Source organism: Mastomys coucha, unplaced genomic scaffold (assembly GCF_008632895.1).
Source record: "Mastomys coucha isolate ucsf_1 unplaced genomic scaffold, UCSF_Mcou_1 pScaffold9, whole genome shotgun sequence".
Classification (NCBI taxonomy): domain Eukaryota; kingdom Metazoa; phylum Chordata; class Mammalia; order Rodentia; family Muridae; genus Mastomys; species Mastomys coucha.
Genome location: NW_022196915.1, coordinates 7,862,962 through 7,873,791, shown reverse-complemented (window position 1 = coordinate 7,873,791; position 10,830 = coordinate 7,862,962). Strand labels below are relative to the sequence as shown.

General features: G+C 40.3%; 1 protein-coding gene across 2 annotated transcripts in view; it reads right to left on the bottom strand.

Moving 5' to 3' along the window:
• Positions 1-10,830, bottom strand: part of Adk (adenosine kinase) — a 412,863-nt gene that overhangs the window by 366,620 nt on the left and 35,413 nt on the right. For both annotated transcript variants that reach the window (XM_031362750.1, XM_031362751.1), the window contains exon 2: positions 3,240-3,314. In XM_031362750.1, coding sequence (XP_031218610.1) covers positions 3,240-3,314 — 75 coding nt within the window. The remainder of the gene's footprint in view (positions 1-3,239; positions 3,315-10,830) is intronic.

Genomic DNA, 10,830 nt, shown 5'->3' with positions numbered 1-10,830 from the left:
AAAACTTAAAAATCTCACTTGACATTCATCCTAAAACCTACCATATACCCATTTATATGATTCATTTATAAATTATTTATATTGATTTTATAGTGAAATTTACAATCAACTTACACTAAATGCCATATTTCATGCATGCTTTCTCTATCTACCTACCAACTTCCCAGTCAAAACGATTTACATCTGTGAGAAAATACACAATTCTTCAACTAATCTAACTAAAACAAGGTGTTTTCACTTCTAAACATGTTGCTTTTTCCCAATCCCCATTCCATTAGTTCCCTCCTTCCTCTTTTGTGACTTTTATCTACTATATGTACCTTATATAATCCTTCCCTCCCCATCCATTAATACATCCTCTCCTTTACCCTCCATGAGACCAATGTTCATCCGAAGGTGTGTACATATTCCATGGCTCCCCACATGAGCATGCTGGCTTTTCAGTATGGTACAGAAATCTTTCCAGGAGCCTGTTTTCTTTTTTTGTTTTGCTTTTTGTCTTAAGTCACAGACAAGCCTATTAATCTTCAGCCCTGATATTTTGCCAAATTGGATGTATCAGAGCTGATTAACTTAATTCTATTCTTATTTTCAGTTAAAGATCCTTATTTTGTTCTTCAGAGAAAAAATACCATTGTAATAATAAACAATGGGGATATTTCAAAAAACTTTAATACAAGTAGGTAATTATTCAACTTATTTTTTAATTATATTTTTTAACTAGAACAACGCTTGTTGTATTCTGAAAACATGTCAATTCTAGGCAAACTAGCAACTTTCCAGTTCAAGAGCTGAGGTGTTGGGGGCTGGGAAGATGGCGTAGTGGTTTGAGAACCTAAATTCAGACCCTCAGCACCCACATAAAAGACAAGCACAGAAGTGCACATCTGTAAGAACAGCATAGAGAGGTGGAGAGAGGTGGATTCTAGGGACTTGTTAGCTGACCCAGCTACCAAAAATAGAAGTGCTGGATTCAGTGGGACTGAGCAGAGTCAGTGGAGAGCAAAGAGGAAGATGACCACTGTGAGCCTTAGCCGTCTACATATACATACACACAAAATCGTTCTTGACACCTGAAAATTTGAAAACCTAATCAGGAAGAAAATTATTAAGCTTTTGTTTTTAAAAGTCAATCAATACAATACAGTAATTAAAATGAACAAGTTTTGAAGCAAATACGCATATTTTTCTAGCCTACATTCTACTAACACTTGGATGAAGCGGAATAGAGCAATGTGCCGGCTAGCTTTTGTCAACTGGATACAAACTAGAGTTGTGTGGGAAGAGGAACCCTCCACTGAGGAATCGCCCCAGTCAGGGACAAGACAGAGACAGAGACAGAGAGATCAGAAGACAACATGGAAGGGCGAGTTTTCTTTTATTACGTAGAGTCCAGGGACTGAACTCACGATGTCAAGCTTGGCGACTTGGTGACAAATGTATTTAGCTGAGGAGCCAGCCCCCTGACCCTAGTTTTGCTTTTCAGCTGTAAAGACTTTTTAAAGCTTCCAAACCAACCATTCCCAACTTGTAGGTCTCAACCCCTGCGGAGCTGCATATCAGATATTTACATTATAACTCATTACAGTGGCAAACCTATAAATGGGGGTCCCCATTAACATGAGGAACTGTATTAAAGAATCAAGGCATTAGGAAGGGTGAGTGCCACTGTTCTAAATGCTAGATGTCAAACCATTACATGACTTGCCCCCATCCTGAGGGTTGGTTTGATTGTGTGTGTATGGGTGCGCGCACGCGCGCTCATATCCTCATGCGTGCACACATTTATGTGTGCTGGTACTGAACCCAGAGAACACATAGTAGGCAAGCACCCTACTATACATCTACATCCCCAGACCTCAATCTCTACACAGTGTCCTCTGATATAAAAAAGTTTCAGGGCTAGAGAGATGGCTCAGTGGTTAAGAGCACTGACTGCTCTTCCAGAGGTCCTGAGTTCAATTCCCAGCAACCACATGGTGGCTTACAACCATTTGTAATGGAATCTAATGCCCTCTTCTGGTGCATCTGAAGATAGCTACTGTCTACTCATATAAAATAAATAAATAATTCCAAAATTATTCGGGCAGTGGTGGCGCATGCTTTTAATCCCAGCACTTGGGAGGCAAAGGCAGGCAGATTTCTGAGTTCGAGGCCAGCCTGGTCTACAGAGTGAGTTCCAGGATAGCCAGGACTACACAGAGAAACCCTATCTCAGGAAAAAAAAAAAGTTTTATATTTTTAATAAAGCCCATCTTATTTTTTTCTCTTATTGCTTGTGCTTTTACTAATATTGAATTTAATTATCGTAAAACCTAGACAACAATTTACACCTGGTTTTTCTGAGGTGTTTACAGTTTTGGTTCTTGAGTTAGGGTTGTGCTCCATTTTGAGTTAAATTTTTTATGCAGTATGAAGTAAGAACTCAGCATCTCCCAGCACTTGGGAGGCAGAGGCAGGTGGATTTCTGAGTTCGGGGCCAGCCTGGTCTACAGAGTGAGTTCTAGGACAACCAGGGCTATAGAGAAACTCTGCCTCAGAAAAAAAAAAAAAAGAAACAAACAAAAAAAACAGCATCTTTCTCGAATGTGGAAATGCAGTTATCCGAGCACTATTTTTGTTTTGTGTTGCTTCTTCTTGTTTGTCTGTTACCAGACATGATCTTATGTAACTCAGGGGCCTCAAACCTATTTTGTAGAAGTCTTGCCTCAAACTAGCAGTGACCCTCCTGACCCGGTCTTCTTAAGGCCTGGAATAGAGGCATGTACCCCCATACCTATTATAAAATAAATTTTAACTGAAAAAAGTATTAGGAATAAACAAAATATATTTTCAAAAAGATACTGTGATAACTCACTACTCAATAAATAACAGGCAACTAAAATAATTTCAATTTCCTGAGTTTCCCTCCAACTGAGGGTGATATATGGTAAACTTCATTGTCAGAGATGTTTTGTTATTGATAGGGTATTTTTGCATTATCTGTTCATTTATTATGTGTGTGTGAGTATGTACATGTGCATGTACACATGTCATACATGTGTTTGTGGAGGTCAGAGGACAACTTGCAGGAATTTCTTTTCTCCTTCTACCATGCAGATCTCAGAGATTAAACTTGGGTTGTCAGCCTGGGTGGGAAGTCCTTACCCACTGAGCCATCCTACCAGCACACTCCCACAGTTTAATCACTTCATTTCAGGGATGTTCGATGTTGTATATATGAAATGTTTAATACTTACTTATCAAGGAAATCTTTGTCTACTAAAGCAGAGATGTCAAGAAGAGGATTTCCCATTCCAAACAGCACATTTTCACTAAAAAAAGTAAAAGAAAAAGAAGTTAGTTAGAAAATGCAAATATGAAAATAAATGTATCTTTACTTGAACATAAGCCTAACATGCTAGTTTGATTAAACCTGATTTGCCAACTGCACATAAGATAGTATTTTAGAGATGATATAAAGCTGTTACTGGGCAGGGCTTAAGTGGTTAAGAGCACAAGTTGCTCACTCAAAGGACTTGGGTTTTGTTCCCCAGCATCCACACAGTGGATCACAACCACCTATAACTCCAGTTCCTGGGGATCCAACATCTTCTACTGGCCTCTATAGGCAATGAATGGATTCAGTGTACATATTATCCATGCAGGCAAAACATCATACACATAGGAAAAGAGATTCTTAAGATAGATTAAATAAAATTAAAACATAACAAAAGAGGGAAATGATCTTGTTATTCTTGACATAACATTAAATTACCAATGACATATCAAGTTGATAGAAGCTAGAATCATTTGTAAGGACTCTTAACTAAAGTGTTCTGAGTGACTGGTTGAGCTGCACCCCTCCATAGCTTTTCATTAGTTCCCGCACCAAGCTCCTTCAATGATGGACTGTGATCCAGATATGTAAGATGAAATAAACCCTTCCCTCCCCAAGTTATTTGTGGTTGTAGTGTTTTATCATAGCCACAGAAACCCCAAAACAAACATTAATCCAGATAACATCTGAAGTAATAAAAATGCTATATAAGAAGGCATTTATCCTTATCTTGGTCTATCAGATATAAAGAATCCAGTATGTCTAATCCAAAACTCTAGCTGACCCACTCTGCCATTAAAGATGTGTGGCACTATCTTGGGACCACACACCTACTTTTAAACACACCCTTTCACTATCATTACTCTTTAAAAGCTATCTATATCTAAGAAAAGCAATCCTGATAGGCAAGACATAATAATTCAAGCACTCAAACAGGAGGGTCTCTGTGAGTTCAAGGTCAGCCTGGTCTACACAGAGAGCTCTCTCACAGAGCTACACAGTGATACCCTTTTGTTAAAAAGTCAAAGACAGTTACATTGTAACTATTCAAATGTAGACATACACTTTAATATATAAATTCAAACTATATATTCACTTTAGAAATACACTTTAAATATAAGTGTAGTCAAGATATAGATATATTTTTATATATAAGACCACGGAAAATGTGACATGGTTGGGGGAAAGATATGTTATCAAATCAGTAGTCATTAGAAATGTGATTTGCAGTGCTATATTAGTAGTAGAAGTTCACTTTAAAATATGGATTTCTACAGATAAGAGATACCAGATATTTCATAAAAGTTAATAGGTCATTTCATTAAGAAATGCAACAACACAAAGTATATATGCACCAAATAAAATGGCTTAAAACACTTGGAAGGAGTAGGGGAAGCAGTTTCTCCAACCCCTATGGCACCATACATATATTAAATATGGGCCCTATCACTGAGCTATATCCCAGCCCCAAACACACAATTGTATTTGGTTTTAACACCTCTCTTTCTGCAGTTGACAAAAACAGGCAGGTACAGACAGAAGTAAGAATTGCACAACTGAATACTCACCCTAGAAAAATGAAATCTTAACTACACATAAACCTACACTTAACTGTCTGTGTTCATAATGAAGCGAGATAAAAAGGCAGGGGAAACTGAGAGGGAAGGAACCTCTCACCCTGGAATCCAGTTAAAGCCTCCTCCAGCAGAGAAGCAAGATTTCCACACAGCACAACCAACCACTCACGGTTCTTCTCCTGTCCCTGCAGCAAGCCTGAGATTTCTCAGGAATTTCATCAGAAACTGTATTTACAGGAGAAAAAAATTACAACACTCACTGCGAACCCTAGTGGCTCCTGGGTAACCTTATCAGACTACAATTCCATCCAAGGCATCTCTGGGCTTTCTCCCTTATCTCACTTATCAGAAGAAGGTTGAGAGGGAAGATTTCCCAACAGCCTCTTGAGAGATAATTTGACAGCCGTAAAAACCGGTATACTCTGCTAAAGTTGAGACAATTAATTTTGCCTCTGTTGAGATGCCATACCTACACATGAATATCTTATTTTCCCCTGCTATCCTTTAGGAAGCATATATCTGCACCTGGGTATGTTTTGCTTTCTTCTGAGGGCCTCTCTTCCCCTTCATCCTCACTTTTAAGTTTATATTAAAATATCTTTATTAAGCTCCAACTAGCCAGTTCTTTTCCTTGATGAAGCTACAAATCTCAGCTTGCCCTAGTTGAAGTTGCCTGACTACAGGAACTCCTCAGAGTCTCCTCACCACTGACTATAACAGACTTATGTGTAATAGCAAAGAACAAAAAACAGGTAAATACCTTAGCAACAAAAAATTTTATTTAGCCAGGCAGTGGTGGCGCATGCCTTTAATCCCAGCACTTGGGAGGCAGAAGCAGGCGGATTTCTGAGTTTGAGGCCAGCCTTGTCTACAAAGTGAGTTCCAGGACAGCCAGGGCTATATACACAGAAACCCTGTCTCGAAAAAACAAATAACAAAGATCAAAACAACAAAAAAAATTTATTTACAGGATATCTAATGATTCCACTTAACAGACTCCAAAGCAAAAAAAAAAAAAAAAAAAAAAAAAAAAAAAAAAAAAAAAAAAAAAAAAACCTTGCAGTTACAAAAAAGACCGGTAAGTGCCAAGGTTGAGTTTAGGGGACAGCATGACCAAAAAAGGACAGCATGGTAATGCTTCTTTGTAGTGAACTAAGTTTAGTACCAATTGTGGTAACAGACATAGTTGGACATGATCAAATTTTATATTATCATTACCAGGTAAATTTAAAAGAAAAAAGCATAGACAAAATATGGTAAGAATCCTACAATCAAATTTGGAGTACTATACTAACACTGATTTCCTGGATTTGCAAAACAGCATGGTTATGCAAAACGCATCATTGGCAACAACTAAATGACTCACATTCTGGATCACTCTTCTCTTCTGCAGTTTCTTAAAGGCCATAAAACATTTAAAAAGATAAAATTCCACTGCACATGGGCTGGAGAAACAGCTTAGCAGTTAAGAGTACTGACTGTTTTTTCAGAGGACCTGGGTTCAACTCCCAGCCCCACTTGGCGGCTCACAACCATGATTAACTCATAAATGTGGTGCACGGATGTACATGCAAGCAAAACATCAATACACATAAAATAAATAAATTTTAAAGTTCTACTATGTACATCATAGCATTTAAAGGAAGAAGGATATAGCTGTAAACTATATTATGCAAAGTAACTGAGAATCAGAAGAAATATTCCATGTTTTCCCTTCATATAAAGACTGTAGATTTTAATTTTTATAGGTGTATGTACTGGAGGTGGCATAAGTCATAAAACTAAAAGAGGGACCATAAAAAGATCAAAAGGGGAGTGTAAGGGGAAATGAAGAGAACAGGATTCTTGAGACATGAAAACAGAAAAGCTCCTGGGTAGAGGTGGGTGGTCAGCAGGAGGTGGGGAGGAGGTCAGATAGACTTGATGGAGGAAAACTGTGGTGGTTTGAATGAGAAATGTCCCACTTAGGCTCCAGTATTTGAAGTTGTGGTTTCTGATCAGTAATGCTGTTTGAGGAAGCTATGGAATCTTTAGGAGGCAGACCCTTGAGAAAGGAGTCCACCACTGGGAGCAGGCAGTGAGAATTTATAGCCTTACCCTACTTCAGTTCCCTCTAGGCTTCATACTTGCAACTGATGTGATCTCTCAGCTTCCTGCTCTGGCAACCTGCAGCCATGCCTCCCCCAACAGTATGTACTCTCCCTCTGGAGTTGTACGTCAAAAACCAACTCTCAGCTCAAGAAGAAGAGATGGTGTTAATCCCAAAGATGGAATGAGGAAGACCACTGACCCAAATCATTACAGCCAAATCAATTACAGCAAGCTTTTTTATTTGCTTACATGAGCTGCATCCCCCTAAGGTGGGGTTCAAGAGGTCAGCACTGGATGTGAGAAAGACAAGGCTCTTATAAGGCTCAGGGGGAAGGGGTTTCCAAACAGGGGATTTGGTGGGCACAATAGGCAGAGTTACAGGAGCAGAACATAAATTAGTTCTTCCTGAAACAAAGACCTGGTTGCAAGGTGAGAACTAACAAGGTAGTCATTGGTGGCTGTTAGCATCAGGGCCTCATTAATCTTGTTTCTACATTTCTTCAATGACAAATACAAAAAATTTCTAACTAAACTATTAATCAGCTCCTGTTACAGGATTACCAGCCACTGCCCAAAGATGAGCCATTGTCCACAGAGGAACCTGATTAGAACATTTACCAAGTGGATCCCGATGGTGAAAGCCAGCTAGATTGATGAAGCCCCTAGACAGCAGGAAGTAACTTAAGGGACATGATGCCCTCGTTCTCTTTTTCTTTCCTTCTCTTTATAATATCAGAAAGGAAGGTATTTTAGCATCAGGGCCTCCAAAGCCTGTGACGTCACATGGGCAGGCCTCACAGACCTGTTGCCAGGGCAACAGCGGCCATATTCCCAGAATCCATTGGGCTCACCTCCCACCTTTACCTGCAGCCACTACGGCAGATACACACACACACACACACACACACACACACACACACACACACACACACGTGCACGGGGAACACTCCTCCCTTACTCTCTCTCCCTCCTCTCTCTCCACTACTGCCCCTTCTCTCCTTCTCAATTAAACCTCTTACATGTGGAACTGTTTGGGCCTAGTGTGTGGCATGTTCTGACTCGACCCACCATTCTAACACATCAGTGGCCATATAACCATTTCAAACAAAGTTAGTTTCAAAAGCAAGATGTGTAAACAGCTTTTTAAAATAAAGGCATGATTGCGATTCCTGAAACAGGCAGTACTTTAGAACATTTTGTAGTTAAGGCTACAGGTGGACATAACCCAGTCCTTGAGAAACATTGGTTTAATCATAAACAGAAATGAACCTAGTTTGTCTTTACTATAAGATGGTTTTTAAGCCTGAAATGGAGGTAGACTGGTTCTTCAAAGGTTTATTCTGGAGACCAATAGGAAAGAGCATATCAGGAACATGGATTTAGGCTACACCAAGTTCCATGTTCCAACGTGGAAGCAAGTTTCCAGACGTTTTTATAGTACTGGAACAAAGGCCAGAAATCAAGTCATTTTTGGGGGGGAGGCAGAACCTGTAGATAGTAGGAGAGGATTAAGACAGAGTTTCCCTGTGTAGCTCTGGCTATTCTAGAACTCACTATGTAAACCAGACTGGGCTCAAACACAGAGATGTTCTCCTGCCTCTACCTCTGGAGTCTGAGATTAAAGGTGTATACCACCATGCCTAGCAAGGATAATTATTTTTAAAAATGAGTAAGAGCTGGCATGACTACCCACACCTATAATCCTACCACTACACTTGAGAGACAGAGACAAGGGGGGAAGGAGTGACAGGCCTTCTTCAGCTGCACAAGACTGGCAGAAATAAAGACATTCTAAAGGGATATTAGTGTCTCTCAATCTGATTCTCAAACTACTGAAACAATGAACTCCAAAGAAATGGGAATTTCTCCAGGAATTTCATGCTGTGAGAAGGGAAGGAGCTGGATAAAGAAAGGATTTGTCTCTCCAGGAGAGACTTCACACAGCTCCAACAGCTTGTCAGAGCACCTTACTGGGTAAGAGTGAAGAGCAAACACCTTGATTGTTAACACACAGATGTGTAAATCCCTGACCTACTTAAACTTTAATCACTCTCTAGGATCCCGAAGACAGATTGGGGGCAGGGGCCAGATCTCTGCCCCTCTTTCCAAGCAGCCACATTGAATAAATCTCTCCCTGCCTTCCATTTTAAGTCTGGCTATTTTAACTAGTTCTGAGAATGGGTGGCCAGATCAGTCAGTCCCCTTCAAGACTGTCTTTGACAACAGATTCTTCTGGGGAATAAATAGCAAAGATTGTGGTTTTATGTATGAAACTGTTTCATCCAAATGTAGAAGAACATATGGGAGCTCATCTCACTCTCGGTGGAAGATGGCTATCAGGAAACCCTCCCACAGAAGGGCAAGATCAATCACCTAGATGGCCTGAGCAATTCTAAAACACCTGGTGAATGAGGCACAAAGAAGCTGAATTCTGAACATACATATATTTTTTTTAACATTTCGTTTTCTTATTTACAGTGAGAGAGGGTGTGTACACCCACATATGTTCAAGTGCCCTCCAAAGCCTGGAGCTGGAGTCACAGGGCTAGAGTGGGTCCAGGAACTGAACTCATCTGGGGGTCGGTAAGGGCTCTTAACCTTTGCACCATCATCTCTCCAGCCCCTAAACATACATATTTACTGCAGAAAAAAATTATCAAAGGAGTAGAAGGCTGAAGATGCTAGACAGAAGAAAAGTGGCGTGTGTATCTAAGGCATTGCACTATTTCCTCACAAATGAATGGAGCCATGCTTACAATTTCCTGACAAGGTGTGGCCTGACTGACAAAGCAACTCCATAAGTGAATGTCTGTCTCAATATCTTTTTTATACCTAATACTGAAATACTGACATGTTTGCCACATTTGTATGCTTGAGGGTCTTGCTGTGTAGCCTAGGCTGCACTGTGATTCACAGCCTGGCCTCTAGAATACAAGGATCACAGGCATGGGCCGCCCCATCCAGCTTAATGTTTTAATAAATAAATAATGTTCAGACTGCAGAGCTGACTCATCCTTATACAATTAGATCACAGAGCTCCAAATGAGAAGAAAATACATAAACAGCTATGGGAGAGTGGCTGAAAGCATGAAGGGCAGCTAGCTTCCTAATGGTTTTACTGACAGTCCTGTATCAACCTGACACTAGTTAGAGTTATCTAGGAAGAAGAAACTCAATTGAGAAAACACCTGCAGCCAAGGTAGGAGGCCATTCTCTTGATTAATGATTGATGTGAAAAGCCCATGGGGGTTGGGGTGCACCCAGAGCAGGCGGTCCTAGGTTGTATAAGAAAGCAAACTAAACAAGGCAGGAGAGGGCCACTAAGCAACATTGCTTCATAGCCATGCTTGGGTTCCCCAGAGGCCTGTCCTGCTTGAGTTCTTGTGCTGCCTTCCTTTGATGATGGACTGGGATCTGGGACTAAACACAGAAATAAACCCTATCCTCTCCGAGTTGCTTTTACAGTTTTATCACAGCAACAGAGGTTCCTCTCTGCCTCTCCCCAGTTTTATAGTAATTCTGAAAAGACACAACCCTCACACACTGAACCCAGATGCTAGGCAGCCCCTGGAGAGGTGAGAAACGTGCTGGTATGCTATCAAAGCTCTATTTCAGAGAACTGCAATCATTTCAGCTTACTGACAGGTCCTTCAAAAGCTCAAGCCTTCCTGTTGTCTGACCTGATCCTGAGCTTGCCCTGTGCTAAGAGTTTCCCCAAAGAGTATCTCAAAAACAACCAGCTGCAATTGTTTAACATTCCAGCTGCTTGAAGCAGTTGGAACAAACAAGTTAACCAAAAACATAAAAGGGAAAGTGTAAGACAAAAGCGTCCACGGAGGGAAC